Source organism: Microtus oregoni, unplaced genomic scaffold, assembly GCF_018167655.1.
Source record: "Microtus oregoni isolate MIOR12 unplaced genomic scaffold, Mior012 000024F_ref0000369, whole genome shotgun sequence".
NCBI classification, from domain to species: Eukaryota; Metazoa; Chordata; class Mammalia; order Rodentia; family Cricetidae; genus Microtus; species Microtus oregoni.
In genome coordinates, this window is record NW_024543083.1 from 11,789,923 (window position 1) to 11,809,867 (window position 19,945).

General features: G+C 42.7%; 3 protein-coding genes across 3 annotated transcripts in view; 2 read left to right on the forward strand and 1 right to left on the reverse strand.

Moving 5' to 3' along the window:
* The window catches only part of LOC121462372 (serine/threonine-protein kinase Nek5-like), a 34,588-nt gene extending 32,498 nt beyond the window's left edge, over positions 1-2,090 (forward strand). The window contains exon 20 of the mRNA XM_041673920.1: positions 1,706-2,090. Within this exon, the coding sequence (XP_041529854.1) occupies positions 1,706-1,907 (202 nt within the window). The 3' untranslated portion in view covers positions 1,908-2,090. The remainder of the gene's footprint in view (positions 1-1,705) is intronic.
* Positions 2,091-3,971: 1,881 nt separating this feature from the next.
* Positions 3,972-14,030, reverse strand: Alg11 (ALG11 alpha-1,2-mannosyltransferase). The gene is made up of 4 exons (XM_041673976.1): positions 13,910-14,030; positions 12,494-12,724; positions 8,242-9,173; positions 3,972-6,159 (listed from the first exon to the last, which is right to left on the reverse strand). Exons 1-4 carry the CDS (start codon positions 13,951-13,953, stop codon positions 5,888-5,890), a joined length of 1,479 nt encoding a protein of 492 aa, XP_041529910.1. The 5' UTR covers positions 13,954-14,030; the 3' UTR covers positions 3,972-5,887.
* A 536-nt stretch (positions 14,031-14,566) lies between these two features.
* The window catches only part of Atp7b (ATPase copper transporting beta), a 67,620-nt gene continuing 62,241 nt past the window's right edge, over positions 14,567-19,945 (forward strand). Inside the window, exon 1 of the mRNA XM_041673956.1 lies at positions 14,567-14,668. Within this exon, the coding sequence (XP_041529890.1) occupies positions 14,585-14,668 (84 nt within the window). The 5' untranslated portion in view covers positions 14,567-14,584. The remainder of the gene's footprint in view (positions 14,669-19,945) is intronic.

Here is a 19,945-nt window from a genome sequence, read left to right on the forward strand (position 1 = left end):
TATTAATTTGAAATGATTTCTGATAATAATTTTGGCAGTACTGAGATTCCAATATAATATCTCATAAATGCAAGGCAATTCTTCTACTATTGTATATGCTGCACATTAATGTGTACTCCCTTTGAGGAAAACTTACCAGCATCTCCCATAGAAATAACCTCCTCTAGAGTTAGTTCATCATCTTCCTTGTTAGTGAAGAATGGAGTTGGGTATCTAGCTCATTGGCAGAGCGTGTACTGAACATGAACAAAGCCCTCATTTGATTCTCAGCACCGAACACTGAAACAATCCAGTTTGTCCATGTCTTTGCACTAGATTTAGTCACATGTTTTCTAATGATAGTTTGTGACCTTATTTTGAAGAGGTATTTTTTCTTCCTTTCCTTTTGTACATTTCTTTCAATGTTTTCTTCTTTAGGTCCTGCTCCATTTGTGACCTTTGGAAAATAAGAAGGGGTTAGAAAAAAATATTCCAGTAATGTGGCTTGTCTATTTTGACCCAATTTGGTGTCTTAGTTCCTGTTCTATTGCTGTGCTAAAACACCATGACAAAGGAAACTTATAAAAGGAAGCATTTAATTGGGGTTTGCTTACAGGTTCAGAGGGGGAGTCTGTGATCTCATGACAGGGAGCATAGCGGTAGGCAGGTAGTGGGAGAGAGGCTAGACCTGGTGTGGGCTTTTGAAACCTCAACAAGGCCACAACTCCTAATCTTTCCCAAGCAGTCCCACCAACTGAGAACCAAACATTCAAATATCCGAGTTTATGGGGTAGGCATTCTCACTCAAGCTACCACACTTGGGAAGAAATCCCACAAGAAATTCGTAAGCTCAGACTTGGTTTTGCTCAGATTTGGAGTTTGAATCACAGCATGGAGACCCCCACACTCAGAAACCAGCATAAAAAATGACATTAAAGGATGTTATTGCTTCTACTATCTCAGAAGAAGTAAGTATAAAACGTTCAGGTGTTATAATGTGCTGAATTTTCTCAGGAGAAATGAAGATGAGTTCATTAAATTAAACTTAAATGTAAAAACAGCATCTAGCCAGATGAGACCCCGTTTTGAAACAAAATAAAATACAGCCACTCAGAATCTACTACAAGAGACTGCAAGCACAAGAAATAGCTGAATTAGGCCTAGGCCATGAAAAACTTCATAATTATGTTGTGAAGATTATATTTTAAGTTATTTAATTAAAACATTTAGGGAGTAGGGGCAGGGAGAACACAGCTCAGTAAAAGAATGCCTACTTAGCATGCATGAGAATTCTTGAAGGAATAATGTAGAGTGACAGAGAAGGACTTCCTCTCATGTGTATAGGCACCTGCCCCTGCCCGCGTCTGCACACACATTCAGTCACAACACTTCCCTCCCCAAGCCAAACTGATACAATCATTTGCTGTCTGATGAAGATCCGACTTGCATAATGCTCAGGTGGAAGCACACAATGAAAAAGGAAACTAGCCGGGCGATGGTGGCGCACGCCTTTAATCCCAGCACTCGGGAGGCAGAGGCAGGCGGATCTCTGTGAGTTCGAGACCAGCCTGGTCTACAGAGCGAGTTCCAGGACAGGCTCCAAAGCCACAGAGAAACCCTGTCTCAAAAAAAAAAAAATTAAAAGAAAAGAAAAGAAAAAGGAAACTAGTTTTTTCTATTTCTGCTTTTACATCACAACACTGATTCTGACTGCTTACTATTTCAGAATATATGAGGAGTCTGAAGATGAGTTGAGAAGTGAAATGATAGAATCCCTAGAAAAACTTGCAACTTCCACAGAAGAAAGGGAAGAGGCTCCCAGCTGCTCCAAGAATGCTGAAAAGCCAGGAGAGAAAGAAAGGCTAAATTTGGCAGCCAGAAACTCCAGTGAAGGTCTGGAGTTTGGCCTGTCTAATCTGCATTGTTAAGACCACAGTTCATCAAATGCCAGTCAAGATGTGCACATATAAATAACCTACCTCTCATTGCTGGTGATTGATGTCCTTAAAGAAAAATCTCTCACTGAGCTTACATACTTTGCCCAGATTATGCTCTTGAGGGACAACTGGTGAATGCTGGTTTTTAGCTTTAACTCTATTAAATTGGAATTATCTGTTCATATCTCCATGTTTGTCTTTAAAATAAAATTTCTTAGGGAAAAAAATCAGCTTTGGCTATGTATGGCAGTTACTACACTGGTCCTTGCTCAAATGGTAGTAAAACTCTATTAACCCTTCCATTCCCTTTGAGGTTCTTGTAACATTTACTTGGAGTCCAAGGGAACAAATTTTAGCAATAGAATACTGGAACTATTGTGATCTTACACTTTGGGGGTGAGCAGAGTTAAGAGGAAGCACAATGGGGAAAGTGAGGTAAACTGCAGAGGCCAATTTTCTTCTAGAAATTCCGAAGTTCCTATCATAGCTATGTAACAGAAGTAACTTTTCTGTTGTATTCACAACACCAAAACCAACTATATGAGATACAACTATCTCTAACTCACTTAAGGCACCTATATAGAGCTGGAGAGATGGTTTGGTTTCTAAGAGGACTCAGAACAACGTTCTCTCCTCCCCCAAGAACCATAGACTAACTAACAAAACCCCCAGTACCAGGTATCAGAAACCTTTTTGTCATGGGACCATGATCAAGAGACCCCTGAGACAATATAGGCTATTGCTATTGCCTTTGTTACCTAACAGAATTGAAGGGAAGTCCCCATTGCTGAAGACATCACACACTTTGGACACAAGACTTGCAAAATTCAAGGTGATCTGACTGGAAAGCTTCCTCTTTTGACTGGAAACTAGATTTCATAATGCAGGAAGGTGCTTTGCCAGCTGCCAAGGGAGGATAGCAATCATTAGTCTTGCTCAGCTGTGATACTTATAAGCCTCAACAATGACCAGCATGAGCTGTCTCTAAACGTGCAACAGTGGTACTTATATACTGGTGGTAACCAATAGCTGCCAAATTGGATGGAAGGATCATTCAAGAGAAGGGAAGTCATGCCTGGTTAGTGAGGTCATGGATTTTGGAGAATGTATTGCTGCCACTTTCATAAACTGCTGTTTATGAAATTGCATTTTAAATGTCTATCTTTATACCATGGATAAGTATAGTTTTCGTTCTGCAGCAGATGAAGACCATCATAGGAAGCTACATCTGGTCCAGTGTAGAGAAGAGCTGCTGTGGGGTGCCCAGTCCCAACTGATACAAAATACAACACAACCCTTACACCTAAGGTACAGTGAACATTCCACAAGAGAGGGGTAGAAAGATTTTAAGAGCCAGAGGACCAGGTAGTCTGTTGTAATATTCTTATTTTCTAGATATGACAAAGGAATCTACACCCACAAAATCTCAACAATGTGCCTAAACAAGACCTGAAGAGTGACCACTCAAGTTGATAGTCAAAGCAGATGAGGAAATCTTACATGACTCAATCCCTAGATGAGGGTTCTCAACCTTCCTAATGCTGTGACCTTTTAATACAGTTCCTCAAGTTGTGGTGACCCCAACCATAAAATTATTTCATTGCTATGTCATAACTGTAATTTTGCTAATGTTATAAACTGTAATGTAAATATCTGCTATGCAGGATATCTGCTATGCGACCCCCAAAGGGGTCTTTTTTTAATATTTATTTATTATGTATACAATATTCTGTCTGTGTGTATGTCTGCAGGCCAGAAGAGGGCATCAGACCTCATTACAGATGGTTGTGAGCCACCATGTGGTTGCTGGGAATTGAACTCAGGACCTTTGGAAGAGCAGGCAATGCTCTTAACCACTGAGCCATCTCTCCAGCCCCCCAAAGGGGTCTTGACCCACAGGATGAGCGCCTCTTTCATAGATTAAGAGCCACAGGGAATTAATGACTGGTGAGAAAGAATTATTTTCCCTAGGGATGAGCCCCCTAACTGGTCATCTAATACCAGTGGTCATCCCTAAAACAATACAGACAAGCAACACCAAAGGGACCCAGAAGCTGCATTTACATATTTATTTGCATACACATGTAGCAATAATTAAGGAAAAAGAGACCATGAACTTCAGAGGTAGGAGAGTCTGAGGGGTAAGGGGAAGTGGAAAAATATAAATATTTTAATTGAAGTAGAGAAATCAACCGTCAGATTTAGCTACAAGTGGATTTTGTATCACTAGCTCTACATCACATTAGTTATAAATATATTGTACAGACGATGGAACATATACTCACAGTTGTGACTTCACACACTGTAATAGGAATGTGAATCCCCACTGCTGTGGACCACTGAAAAGTCACAACTGTGGAGGACTTAACAGCTGCTCACAGGTTTTCTAGAGACAGTTAAAGACGAGCCCTGACCTTTGCACAGTACCTGACATCTAGTAAAAAAAAAAGATAAATCTGTAGAACCTTCTTAGGAACACCGGAAAAGAATATACATGTAAACCGTATTTTATGCTTTTGATACATGAAAATAATTTTGAAGTTAAAAGTGTTAAGAAGTTGAGAATCCTTTCTTCTTTCATCCCATCCTGCTTTTTAAATTCCAATTTCTATAATCTTTATATTTTGTGTGGATAGGTAGGCTGTGTGAGCTATAGCCAAGTTTTACCTCAAAGACTAGCCATAAAATTACACAGAATTACATGTATTACAGGTTTTTTTATTTTTATTTTTTTGGTGGTATTGCTTAATAATATGACTCTTGGTGGCTTTTTCTGACATCCTTATTTTTATTTTACTGGCCTCCTTCCATTATTTACCTCGTCCCCCTTTCCCTAAAAACCACCCCAGATACATACCCCACACACCATTTCCCCTACCAGGTCACTGTATCTTTGGTTCTTACTTTTACCAAGGCAATGCTTAATCTGCAGAGTAGCTGCACACTTCACATCTTTTATCACAATTCTGAAGGTATTATCAAATTGATTTCAGATGAAACACCCAAGAATCAAAAAATTTAAGGCATAGCTTCAGTGTTAGCAGGTTGGATATTTGTGAAGGGTGAAGCCAGGTCCAGTCCAGCATACTAACTACCACCTGGCACCCCCCACTGTGTGGGCACCAGGATACGATATGCTTCAGAAAAGCAACTTAGCTTCTTATTCTGTTGAATGAATTGAGGCTGACTTTTAGCCTTAAGTGGGTGGGGCTGATAATGGATGTGAAACTCATAGAAATGGTCTGTGGTGAGCACTAAACAAAACCCGACTCCCACACAAACCTAGTTATGAGGAAGATTGTTGCCTGTGTTTTGACTTCAACGTATCTGTACACATCCATGAAGAGATCAGTCTATCCCATCTCTTGATTGATGTTTTAGACTAGGATTAAGATGTCTGTTTGAAGCTTCTTTTTCCTTTTAAGAAAATTATTAGGTATACTTAAAGGGTTACCCATGCTGTTGTTTGCCAGGACTTCTGGGGTTGGGGCAAAGCACTCACTGGTTAAAGCACTTGTGCACCATGAGCGTGGCTCTCTCCAGGTTTAATCTCTGCCTCCCGAGTGTTGGGATTAAAGGAGTGTGCCACCACTGCCTGGTTCGATTGGTAATTTTTTTTTTTTTAAGAATTGTACTGTTCAGATATTGAGACCAAATATTAATGTAAAATCTGTAAATTAAGCTATATGAGATTACTTTTTCCATAAAGATAATTTTGCCATTTTGTTTAATACTACCATGTGTATAAACACATTGCTGAGAATATTGCTCAGGTCGCCTTTATTATAATAGAGAGTAAACGTAGAAAATATTTACACGTGAAAGCATTTCCAAATGAAGCATTTCCTTTTACTTTTTGATGCTGGAGATGGAACACAGGACCTTGCACACACCAAGCACAGGCTCTACCACTGATCTCACACCCCAGCTCCACTTTGTATAAAATATCTAGAATATACACAGATTTGGCATTAAGTGAGTAACTTCTCCACAGAAGACAGGAATGCGACTTCAAACTCCTGGTCAGAAAACCTGCTCACAGACGCTCTAGCAGTCCTTCCGATCTGAAGTCTCTTTTCTGCAGACAGAGAGAGAATATGAGCCATGGTTTCAGCATAGCCTTCTTCACTCTCAGCCAGAAATCCAGTTATTTGTCCTTCATGAGGAACGACAATGTCAAGCTTTGGGCCTCCTGAATTGTGTGCAAGGATAATTGTGCCAGCTGCCATACACTCCACAACTCCTGAGAAAGAAACAACAATAAAACACATAAATTTTAAGTTTTTGATGAACACAAATCTTAAAAAATTCTGAAATCTAGAAACATTTGATTAAATATTTGTGAGTCTAGAATCTGCTTATTTAGTATGATACAAAATAAAACAATTTTAAGGATTTTTTTGTGTGTGCTTGCCTGTGAAGGTACCATGCAAGACGGAGGTTAACTTCAGCTTGCTCTATTGCTCTCTACTGACTGCCAGACACTCGCTGATTTTGGAGCTCATTGATTTGTTTAGATTGTCTGGCCAGTGAGTTAAACATCAACTAGAGCCGTGGTTCTCAACCAAAAGGGTTGAACCCCTTTTGGGGGTGGGGGTCGAACAATCCTTTCAAAGGGGTCTCCTAAGACCACTGGAAAACACAGACATTTACCACTTATAACAGTAGCAAAATTACAGTTATGAAGTAGCAATGAAAATCATTTTATGGTTAGGGGACACCATAACACTCCACCACCAGTGGTGGATTCATAGGTATGCTTCCACACCTACCTTTTACATGGGTGCTGGGGACTTAACCTAGGTACTAATGCTTGCACTGTGAGCAGGATACTCAGTGAGTTACCTCCCCAGCACCCATTCCTTTAAGCCTTTTAGTCTTCAAAGTGTCATAATAATGTTGCTTCACTATTGATTAAAACAGACAAGTAGATGGAGGTTTACAGAAATATTCTATGAAGTCAATACACTGGGACCGAGGATATAGTTCAGTAGGTTGAGTGCTTGCCTCATATGCATGAAACCCTGGGTTTGAACCCTAGTATCACATTAAACACTACATATGATGGTGCACACCTATATTTCTAGCCAATGGGAGGTAGATGAAGGAAGATCAATAGTTCAAGGCCATCCCTAGTTACACAGCAAGTTCCAGGCCTGGCGAGGCTCTGTGGGACCCTCCCTGTCTCATCTCAAAGTAGAGAGTGGGGTGGGGGGATAATATACTACACAAAGTAGAAGACTAGACAATATTGCCAGATGATAAAAGATGAACAAGCTCCAGAAGATAGAAAACATCAAAAGTATAAAGTTTTAAGAGGTTTAATAACATCAGCAGATGAAAGTGTGCTGCTGCTCACAAAACACACAGCTGCCTGTGTTCAACAGCAAGGTGGAGTTGGGTAAGTTTTGGTTATTGCTTGCCACAAGACGTATGTGAAGGTGGAAGTTACTCTCTCCGGCCTTCCCTAGTTGTACTCCTGTTTCATTCCCTCTCCTAAACAGACCTAGCTATGATGCTTTCTGTACTCACAGACTCCAGGTGCTCTCACTGGTTACCTCTGCTTCTTGTTCTCTTACCAGGGATCTTTTCCTGCGTCACTGATGGCCTCTTCCCTTCCCCACTGTGCAGTCTGGAGCCCTGCTCCTTTTCTTTTTGTCACTAAACCCCAGTTCCATGTTTGCAAAGCACAGTCCATGACCATTTCTGTAGCCTCCCCCTCTTCTGCCTGCTCACCTGCTCCTGCTCAGCTCTTTACTGAGGCTCCTCTTGCTCTCACACTTTCCCCCAGCGATCTTCACCACATCTGCAGCTGCCTGTGCCACACTGTGTTAGTCAGGGCTCTCTAAGGGAACAGAACTGGCAGACTAAGTACATATATTATAGGACTCATTAGAGTGACTTACAGTCTTAGTAGAGGCTTCTAGAACAATCAAAACAACTGTGATGTTTTGAAGGAGAATGTTCTCCATAAGCTTATGTATTTGAATTTGTGGTTTCCAGGTTTCCAGTGGGTGGACTTGTTTGGGAAGATTAGGAGCTGTGACCTTATTGAAGGTGTGTCACTGGGGGCAGGCCTTGACATTTCAAAAGACTTGCACATTCTCTGACTCCAAGTTGTAGAACAAGATATAAGCTTTGAGTTGTTTGCTGTCAGCATAGCTTTGTGCTGCTAATATGGATTCTAATCCTGAAACCATGAGCTCCCTAATTTTTCTTTTATAAATTTTGTTGGTGTTTGTCATAGCAGTATGAAAATAATTAAGATAAAGACCTAAATGCATATCTTGCAGTATCAAACAACTTGCTGGAAAGAAAAACTCACCAATCCCAAAATGCTCATTCCACATGGTATGCAGCCCGATTGTTGCTTCAGAGAGGTAATTCTTCAATTCATTGAATGAAATGTTTATTTTAAATTCCACATCTTCTTGAACGCCCAAATTCTCAGACAGTTTTCTCAGTTGGTTTACGCGAAGCTCATCATCTTTGTTTCGACACCCCCCAATAAGGACAAGTTTAAGTGAAGGGTGTGACTCAGGTGCCTTCTCATTTAGCAATTTAGCAAAGGCTTTGATCTGCAAAGCGTGATTCTTTTCAGGCCTGAACTGGCCAATGGAAACCAACAAATGTCTTGGGGTCACTTTTTTCTCATGTAAGGGGATGTCCAGAAATGTCTGCACATCACAAGGTGGATAAACAATGTTAGTGCAATGGCCAACTTTCCACAGTGAGAGAATATGATTCAGTGTCCAAGTGGAATTCACCATGACTACATCACTGCAAGAACCAACAAGGCCATAAATAAAAGCAAATAAATAGTAGTAGATGAGCTTTGCTTTGCTGAGAAGAGCATTCCTGCTAATGAAAGCTGCATTATTAAATCCAGTGTTTTGATTCTTCACTACAGAGAGCATGTCAGTGCTGATAGTGGGATAATGGACATAGCTCCCAACTCGGCAGCCCCCCACATATTTAAACAGAGGGAGTGTGAAAGCATATCCCATAGAGTCGATGTAAACATCAGGAACACGCTGCATCAGAGCTTCCCAGCCAAGAAGAATGGATCCAAGACTCTGCCCTAGCAATGTGAAGTGGGGATACCGACGATCTTCCACAAGGTAGCGCTTCCTTAAGAAAACAAACTGTACTGGGTGAACTAGCTTGATGTTAAATCTTCTGAAAGCACCTTCTAGTATCTGTTGACCACTGACGTTACTGTCACCAGTATACACTACATAAACCGCTTCAGGATACCTGAAACAAAATATTATTAATTTCAGTTAAAATTCAGGCAAATGTTACAATTTCCTCATATTCACAAGCAAACTTATTTTTATACTATAATGTTTTCTACCCCTTTTCATTTATTGCACTTAAACTACTGACTCCACCCTTCCTTAAGGTTTTAATTTAATATTTCAAACGAGACCATGTGCTGTAGTTTGGTTGTTACCTGCACATTCTACAGCTGAAGCTTAGGAGTGGCAAGAAAGGAAAGGAACTCATAATGGGAATAACAGGAGTTGTGCCTTTTTAAACTTTCTTCTGCTGAAGACTGAACTCAGGCTCCTGTGCATATATAATACACATTTCACCCCTGCACTACACTCATTCTTTGTGGGACCTTATAAGAGGACTAAAGGAGAACATTCACTCCATCACAGCACGAAGATGCAGCAAGCAGCGGTTACCTATGAGTGAATCACATTCTTTGGCTCTGGACTGTAGACTTCCCAACCTCTGGAATTATGAGCAGTACATTTCTCTTGTTTATAAACTATGCAGTTTAGCCGAGCAGTGGTGGCGCATGCCTTTAATCGGGAGTCAGAGGCAGGCGGATCTCTGTGAGTTCGAGGCCAGCCTGGTCTACAAGAGCTAGTTCCAGGACAGGAACCAAAAGCTACAGAGAAACCCTGTTTCGAAAAGTCTCCCCCCCCAAAAGTAAGCTATGCAGTTTAAGATATTATGTTATAGTCATCTGATGAGACTAAGATATCATGTCTTCTAATTATTTGACATTTCTTCTACTATGGGTTTTAAATGGAGCAAATTCCAACAGAAATTCCTGATATATCAAGAAGAGGTTTTCACTCTTACGGAAATATTAAACATTTTATTTTAAGTAGTTTGGCTGCAGAGCACTTGCCCATCATGCATAAGGACCTGAGTTCAACCTTTAGTATCAGAAAATAAAGAAAAAAGACAAAGTGTGTGTGTGTGAGCATACATCCTTATTTTACATGGTTCTTTGTATAAAGCAGTAATGAGATACTAAGAAAACAAACCTAAGATTCACCAAAGCTGTCTTAAGAAATGATCATAATTCTTTAAGATTTATTTTTGTTTATGTGTATTGTATGCTACCGAAAGTGTACGCTACATGTATGTAGGTACCCCAGGAGGCCAGAAGAAGGTGTTAGACTCCTCAGGGCTAGAGTTATAGGAAGTTATGAAGCACCCGATTTGGATGCTGGGAACTGACCTAAGGTCTTCTGGAAGAGCAGCAGGCACTCTCAATTGCTATGCCATCCTTTCAGCCCTGATAGATGAAATCATAATTCTAAGCATTACTTAGTATTTTCCCCCTCATTTGTAATACTGCTCCCACATACGTAAATCTACATAATGAAGCGTAACTGACTGGGGACAGTTAACCACATTCCTTTAAGAAATTAATTCCTGGCTCTGGAGACATGTCTCAGTGGTTAATACTTGTTGCTCTTACAGAGATGACCTGGGTTTGGTTCCCAGTGCTCACATGGTGGCTCATAAGGATCCAATGCCCTCTTCTGGTCTCAGTGGGCACTGCATGCATATCTTGCACTTTCATACATGCAGGTAATAATACACATAAAATAAAAATAACTAAATAAAATATTTAAAAAATTAATTCCCTTGTTTTAAAGTAGTTATAAACATATTGTTTCCTTTTTTGGTACCCCAATTTTCAGACAGATTTCCTCAGCTATTTAACTAATTCTAACATAACAAATTCTCTTAACCACATTCTAAGTGATATACATATATACATACATAATTATATCCTGATTACAATATAATATCAAAACTATAGACTTGGGCCAAGGAGATGGCTCAGTGGATAAAGCACATGCCACACAAGTGTAAGGGCCAGTGTTTGCAGCTCCTGAACCCACATAAAAGTGGCAGCCATGGGCCAGGTGGTGGTGGCGCATGCTTTTAATCCCAGCACTCAGTAGGCAGGGGCAGGTGGTTCTCTGTGAGTTTGAGGTCAGCCTGGTCTAATAAGCGAGTTTCTGAACAGCCAGAGTTGTTACACAGAGAAGCCTTGTCTTGAAAAACTAAAAAAAAAAAAAAAAAAAAAATCTTTGAGGCGGGAGAGATGGCTTGGTAGTCATACCACCTGATCTTCAGAGGTCCTGAGTTCAATTCCCAGCAACCACATGGTGGCTCACAACCATCTGTAATGAGATCTGGTGCCTTCTTCTGGCCTGCAGGTATATACGCAGACAGAACACTATGCATATATAATAAATAAATCTTTCTTTTAAAAAAGCAGAGAGTAACTGAATATGACACCCAACATTAGCTCTGGGACTCTACATGCATGAGCACACATGCATACACAAATGCTCGCCCAAGGTATATGTTTAATAATTTTGTTTTTTTTAAAGACTGTAAACCTTTCTCAGTTAAAAAGCATGCCAACAAAGGAAAAAGTTAAGACATTTAAGATAATTTGGGGTTGTTTTCCTAAGGGAATCTGGGAATATGTTCTTACCTGGATAAGTTTCATACAAACCCCATACAAAGTCTCATACAAAAATATTTATACATTTTTAGACACTTTATAAAAATTATTTTCAGCCAGACATATTGGTGCATGTCCTTAAATCCCTGCACTTGGGAGGCAAAGGTAGGCTGGTCTCTGTGGGTCTGAAGTCAGCCTGGTCTACACAGTGCATTCCAGGACAGCCTAAGATACACAGTGAGACCCCGCCTTGATAAAACCAAATATAAACAAATATAATTATTTTCTACAAAGTTATTATATATACACACTAAGATCATATCCCTTGCCCCCATATCATCTTCCCCATCCCAACCAATTTCTTTCTTCCTACCTTCATGTCTTTTCCTGGTATGTGGGCATTATTTAATTAGGGACAGTTATTTAAACATGGGCAACCTACTTACTAGCGGCTGCAGCACAAAGGACTATAACTCCCCCACCTCCAGTAAGCGCTAACCACCTTTAGCTTCTCATGAATGGGCGGGGCCTTAGAAGCCCCTCTCCATCTATGACAGGATGTTGATGGGTCTAGTCTCACGTAGGTTTTGTTCACATAGCTTAGTGTTTTTATCTGAGAAATAAGAGCATATTTTACAAGCTAGCTTTTTCTTTTCCTTTTTGAGAGGTGGTTCTCCTTATGTTGCCCAGGCTGGCTTACAACTCCAGAACTCAACTGATCCTCCAGGTTAGCCACTGGAGGAGGAATGACAGCTGTGGAACACTGGGCTGAACCTAAAATCCAGTATGATCTTAGGAGGCAAGCAGCCACGTAGTGTATTAGCTAAGAAAGATGCATACCTACTTTTTCTGCAGGGCTTTCAAAGCGCACCATAGAACTCTCTCTCCACCGCCGCCCGCATTGCAGTAAGGATGGAAAAAGGCAACTACCGTTTGATCTTTTCCATTTTTGCTGGTTGAGACTGACTTTTTTCTCCTCTGTAGATGTCGCCTCATTATCCAAAGGACAATGACCAAACATACACAGAGAACTCCACATATTATTAGTCCAGGAAAGAACAGTGAATAAAAAAATCTGAAATAATAAGAGGCGAAAATCAATTTGTTGTCAATTTAAAAATAAGGCTACAAATTAAAGTTTACTTTTATATATTTGTTTAATATCTTAGTATCAGAGAGAATTTCTGTAGCTTGTAAGTCTGATAATAAAATATTCAATTATTTTTAATACTCCCCCCTCCACCTCACTGGTGGTGATTAAATTCAGGGCCTTATACATGCCAAGCAAACATTTAATTCCTAGCCAATATTTACCCATATTTAAGCAAATGGCTTTAAAGAAAGGTAACTATAATGCAAAGTTATGGACTACTCATCAAATCACCACTATAATGCAGAAAGTTAGCCACTACACGTACACAGTACAGAGCTGGAGGCATTCCATACAGCAGGAAGAAACAAGAATGTGCTAGAACTAGCCTAGTCATATTTTTAACAATCACTTTAGAACTAGAAGCAGAAAATACAAAAACGAAGACGTAACACAAACTTTGGCAAGAACGCACGTACCCACTGCTCTTCGAACCGCCGTTATACTAACTCTAAATTCTCTCTCTCTCTCTCTCTCTTTTTTTTTTTTTTTTTTACTTTTTTTGGTTTTTCGAGTCAGGGTTTCTCTGTGTAACAGTCCTGGCTGTCCTGGAACTCACGCTGTAGACCAGGCTGGCCGCGAACTCAGAGATCCGCCTGCCTCTGCCTCCTGAGTGCAGGGATTATGGGTGTGCCCCACCCCCCAACCCCAGGCTGCTAGCTGTAAAATTTCAACCTGCACAAAAGTACAGATGTTGAAAGAACTCAGGTAGGCCTTCATAGGTTAGGAAGATCTTGAAATATACAACTATCAAGACGGTGGTAATTACTATTTATTATTATTATTTCTATTTCCTAATATTTACAAAGGAAACGATATTTAGCCTAAAAACAAAACCAACATATTTATAATTTAAACATCAGGCAGGAAAAAAAGTAAACCAACAGAGGGTCAAGAAGCAGAGAAGGAATCAATAGGTTTATGGAGCTGAGAGAGAAGCGGCAATGACAGGTAAGGAAACAGCTGCTTGGCCAGTAGCGTGGCACGCTTAACGGCTGCGGTAAACTGAGGCAGGACGAAGAAAGCCCTTCGGCGGAGCTCGGCTGGGTGGCCTCAGGGATCTCCACCAAGGAGGGGACACTCGCGAGCTCAGGGTACTACGCTCCTCACCTCAGCAGCGCGTAAAGCCGCCAGCTCCCCACGTCCGCCGCCATTTTGCCCACCCCCAGCCTCGCCGCCCGGAAGTGCTTGGCTGTGCTTCTCCTCTATTGGCTCCTGAGGAAGCGTGCGCTCTAGCCACGCCCCTCCGGCCTACACGCCTTCCTACTGGCTGCCGCAGCGCCGCTTCCCACGGGCGGGGCGCACATGGCCCCGCCCACTTGGGCCGCACCACGGCGGTCCTGGGCGTGGGGGGCCGGGGGGTGTGGCCTGTGATGGACAGCGGCTTCTCTGACCTCGCCCCCCCCTCCAGTCCTAAAGCCCCCCTCGCGGGCGCCCCGCCCCGCCCCCACCGCGGTACGGGCTCCAGGTCGGGACCCAATGGGAGGTGCGGGCGGGCGGCGCGGTGCTCTTCCCGTCCAGAGTCCACTCTCTCAGAGGTGGTGGCGGGTCCCCGGCGGTCGCGGGAACGGGACGCGGGCTGGAGAGGTGGCTGCGCGGGAGCGGGCGTCCTGCGGCTGTGGTCCCGGGCTGCAGCTCCTCCTCGGCGCATCGCCGACCTCAATGCCCCGAGTCCGCAGCGCCGGGTGTTCCCCAGGCACCGCGGATGCGCGTCTTCGCGCCTCCTCTCCCTGGCTTGTAAAGTCGCTCTTCCGTCCCCTGACCAGGTGACCTTTGGGCTCCGGGATGGATCCCAGGAAGAAGTTGGCGTTTGTGGGGACGGTGCCTGAGCAAGAGAGACAGGTCACAGCCAAAGAGACCAGTCGGAAAGTAAGTTAACTTCCTCGGACCGCGCGCTCTGCGCACCTGCCCGAAGCGCTTTCCTCGGTTCCTCCAGGACTCGTGACTGAGGACACGTTCTCCTCTGGACCCCAACTCAAGGGGTGGTCTGGGGGAAAAGCACTAGAGATCGAGTGTGCCCTGAACTTTTTTTGGTGTTCAACCATTTAGAGCCCGGCACTTTGCTGGGCTCTGAGCGTGGGGTTACTGTGCAAAAGCTCTAGTTGCTCAAAACTTCTTACCTGGGGGTGGATTAGTCGCGATCTGGAGCCTGGCTTCTCATATAGTCTACATCCAAGTCTTGTAGCTTCAAGGCACTCATTTTAATAATACAAGTAGTCAATTAATGCAATCTCTTAAAAATACAAACAGTACAGAAAAAATACAAACAGTACAGAAATATTTAACAAGAAAAGCAGATCTGTTTTCCAGTTATTTTCTTCACGTATGTTTCCTGTCAGCAAATATTACTGAAACTTGTAGGTTTCAGGCATATGAATAATTCTTGAAGATTTGTGTGTTGGTGTGTTGTTTTAAAATATTTCGTCTTGCCGGGCGATGGTGGCGCACGCCTTTAATCCCAGCACTCGGGAGGCAGAGGCAGGCGGATCTCTGTGAGTTCGAGACCAGCCTGGTCTACAGAGCGAGTTCCAGGACAGGCTCCAAAGCCACAGAGAAACCCTGTCTCGAAAAACCAAAAAAAAAAAAAAAAAAAAAAAAAAATTCGTCTTGCCTAATAGAAATCACTTTTTATATTCTCCGACTTTTTTCAGGTAACTATGTTTTGCAGATTCTTTCACAAGTGACATAGGGTGTCCCCTATAGTCTGTTGATGATTCCCTTGTGGGTGGGTGGTCCTGTTGGTTGCTTTCTTTCCTTTCCTATTTCAAAGTTGACATGATTTTTGCACTTGAATCATTTGAATGTGTGTGTGTGTGTGTGTGTACCCATTTGTTTTGGAGGTCGGGGCAGCTTGCTGGAGTTATTTCTCTTTTTCCACTGTGTGTGTCCTGCAGACTGAACTCAGGTCATCAGGCTTAAAGGCAGGTGTCTCATCTTGCCTTATTTGTACTTGAATTAAAAAAATACATTTATTTACTTATTTATTGTATGGGAGAGGGAAGAGAGGAGATCAGGCTTGGTGCCTTCACCCACAGAGCCATTCAGCTGGTCCTATACTTGATTTTTATATTCTTTTTTTTTGTTATTGTTTTGTTTTTGTTATTTTGTTTTTCTAGATAGGGTTTCTCTGTAGCTTTGGAGCCTCTCCTGCAAACTAGGTCTTATAGACCAGGCTGGCCTTGAACTCGTGGAGATCCGCCTGCCCCTGCCTTCTGAGTGCTGGAATTAAAGGCGTGTGCCACCACTACCCAGTTTTAGTATATATTCTTGAGTATTTCTTTAGGTCTGGAAGTCTGGATTGGGGAATAGCTTCCTCCTTTTGTACAGGTCTCTGAAATGAATTAATCCAGCAGTTTTATTGAGTGTGCCTTTAGTGAAATTCATTTAGGCTCAGGTGTGGAGAAATGAGAGAAGAGTGGGCTGATGGATGGGTGGGCGGAGAGAGGGTGGTGAATGGGTAATTCTTACAGTGTAAAAACTGCATTTGATCCGTGGTGTGAAGACAGCACACACTGGGTAGTGGTGGCCAGAGCAGAGGAGGAGACGTGGCCTATCTTTTGCACTGTCCCTGTGAGAGAGCAAAGTCTCTGTCTGACCAGATGAAATTCAAGACCTGCACCTCTCTTTGGAGCGATTGGTTAACTGCTCTGGCCGGTGTCGACCTCGCCCTCCTGTGAATTACACTGATAATGGCTTTAGCCAAAGTCACAGGGCTTCCTATGTGCTAGATGTATTATTTTTATACTTCTCTGTATTCACTCTCATTTAATTCTCATAACCCATGTCCCTGGCTGTCTTTATTCTGTTTTTACCGTGCTGAAAATCAAATCCACGGTTTTGTGCTCATGAGTCCTTTGATAGAGGTTTTTGTTTTAATTTTGTGCTGAAGATCGATGCCCTAGCATCCCACCAGTGACTGCGTCCCGTGCGCCAGCCCTGACATTAGCTGTGATTGTTCTATTACCTTTTTGGTGCTGTTGTTCAACAAATGCTTTCTTTTTTTTTTTTTTTTTTTTGGTTTTTCGAGACAGGGTTTCTCTGTAGCTTTGGAGCCTGTCCTGGAACTAGCTCTTGTAGACCAGGCTGGTCTCAAATGCTTTCTTGAGGATTGTGTCAGAAATACTGAGTCTGAGGTTCCAGCTGTGACTTAGGGAAGTTAAATTCTTGAAGAATAGGAGTAGGAGGGCCATGGTAACTAGAGGGTAGGTGCTGGGGACCCAGAGGTCCTTGTACTGACTGAGAAGCACAAAGGTAACCAGGAATGTTAATGAAGCAGGGGTGTCTCTCCAGGGGAGATGAAATGGACAAGAACACAGCGACATTCCATCCAGAAGCTGAGAGTGGATACTGCTTAGGACCTGGTGACCGTTTGCTATCTGTGGAGGCAGACCTCTCCCAAATTCCTCAGCATGATTATCCTCGGCTCTCAGTAGAACCAACCCACTCTTGGGGGAAGCGAGGGACTGAAGATAAGTTAGTTGCAAATAACTCCGAAATGACGAGTTTGGGGAACTTCCAGGAAGTAAAGCTTGTGAAGATGCTGGGTGTGTGGGTGGCCTATGGGCAGAAGGCATGGGACCTCTGGGAACCCATCCCCTCCCCCTTGACTGTCCTTTCACTGTGCCCTCTGTTACGGACTTCCTGAACTGCTGTAGTGAACTGGCCATCCTAAAGTTGGGCAGGACCCCCATTAATAGCCGCTCACTCAGATGTTTAGGTGCCCCACATACAGTAACACTTCCTAGAATTAGAGACTCATACGTAAGCAGCCCTTTTCCCATGGGATCTGTGCCCTTGCCCCAGGAGATCTGTGCTAACTTCAGGCACTATTAGAACTTCAAAGAGCACCCAGGCCTCGTTGGTGGGGAAACTGAGGCAGCAGTTAAAGAACTTGCTCAAGGAAGCTTGCTAATAAGAGCAAATTTAGTATTCGGTCCTAGGTCAGCCTGACCAGCTTTCTCAAAAGCACACTGTTGTTGGGATTTCATGATACTTGGTCATGCCATCTGGTATTATTGAACTAATGATCTTAACTTTGCAACTCAGAGATGCTTGAACATGGGGGTTAGACTTAAACATTTCAGGCATATCCTCAGCTGGGCGGTGGTGGTGCACACCTTTAATCCTAGCACTAGAGAGGCAGAGCCAGGCGAATCTCCATGAGTTCAAGGCCAGCCTGGTTTACAAAGCAAATTCCAAGACAAAATCAGGGCTGTTACACAGAAAAACCCTGTCTCAATTTCCCCCATAAATAGATAGGTAGATAGATACCAAGCATATCCTCCACAGTATGCTTCCCAGTACAGAGTAGGCCATTCAGCCGCTACTCCAGAGCCCAGGGAAGTACTAACAGCAATATAGGTTGGAGTTAGCTCTTAAGGTGTATGGGTAGTATTGAAGGGAATGAGAATATTTCATAATATAGTTTTCTTCCTGAGGTGGGGATCTTGCTAGGTAGTGCAAGCTGGTCTAAGACTTACACCCTCCTACCCAGTCCTGGAATTACAGGCGTGATTTTCCCCATAGTTTGTAAAGGTTCCCTTCAGTTGTTCAAGAGTGAATGAATCATTACTTCGCCCATTGTGTTTTTCTTCAGGGGCCTCTCTGTGGGGCAGAAATTACCAGGCAGTTTAGGGCCTTCGATGCCTGATTTACAGGTATGCACTGTACCAAGCCTGACTTTTAATTTGTGTTTATTGTTTCCTTTATAATTTCAGTTTCTTTCTTTCTTTCTTTTTTTTTTTTACAGCTTTCTTTTCTCTTACTTATTTTTAGGTGTATGAGTGTTTTTAACCTGCATATATATATATATATATATATATATATATATATATATATATATATCTGTGCACCACATTAGTGCCTGGTGTCCAGAAGAGAGAGGTAGATCCCCTGGAATTGGAGTTACAGACAGTTGTGAGCTGCTGGGTATCAAATCTGGGTCCTCTGGAAGAGCAGCCAAAGCACCTAACCGCTGAGCCCACTCCACAGCCCCGTAGCTGGGTTTTAAATGCTTTACTGGCAGTCATTTCAGTTTGAATCAGAGGGTGGCCACGGTGGTGACATGGTTGCTGGTAACCACAGCCCAGGTATCAAGGAAGTGTCATTGGTCAAGTGGCTCTATATTGTTCCCAACTAAATGAGGGAAAAAAAAACCACAAAAAAACAAAACCATTACCAGGTGAAATTCTGAAAATGCCTGTTAATGTTTAGTTTGTTTCTTTCTTTCTCATGATGTTGGGGACTTGCCACACCTTATACGTGCCAGCTGCACCCGAACCCTTTGTTTTTTAAACTAAGTTACAGAAGAAAATAGCAGTTCAAAGGTGGACACAACAGAGCAAAGCAGAATAGCTTTATTTTCCTTTGTGTGTCTAGGGCTGTGTCTAATGTTGTGATAAACACCAGGACCAAAAGCAGCTGGGGAGGAAGGGTTTGTTTGTTGCACTGTCCATCACTGAGGGGAGTCAGGACAAGGACTCACACAGTCCCACATCACTGTCCATCACTGAGGGGAGTTAGGACAGGGACTCACACAGTCCCACATCACTGTCCATCACTGAGGGGAGTCAGGACGGGGACTCAAACAGGCCAGGTGCATGGAGGCGGAAACTGATGCAGAAGCCACGGAGGGGTGCTGCTTACCAACTCGCTCGTCATGGCTTGCTTGCTTATATCATCCCGGGTGGCACCCACTCCGTATGGGATGGGCCCAACCATATCAATCATTAATTCAGAAAATTCTCCACCGGCTTGCCATAATTGAGATTTCCTCTTCCAGAATGACTCTAGCCTGTGTCAAGTTGACATGAAAACTAGCCAGAGCAAGCTGGAACCCAGAGCTTTGTGCCTGTACACAGAGCTAACCCCCTAGCCAAATAATGGCCAGAAATTGTGAAATCCGCCCTCGTAGAATGTAAGTTTTTCCTGGTGCCAAAAAAGCCAGGCAACTGTGTAGCTGGCTCTGTTAGCAGTTTGTTCCTTATCTCGGTCGTGCCTTTGACTTGGCCTTTATCTATCTGGTTATGACCTTAAACACTGTTGCCATTTGTAGGAGGGACAGTGACTCAGTCTTGTTCCTTACTCTCAACAAGTATCCTTCCTTCTTACAAGGAGCATGGTACCCCTGAGTGTCCTTTTTTTTTT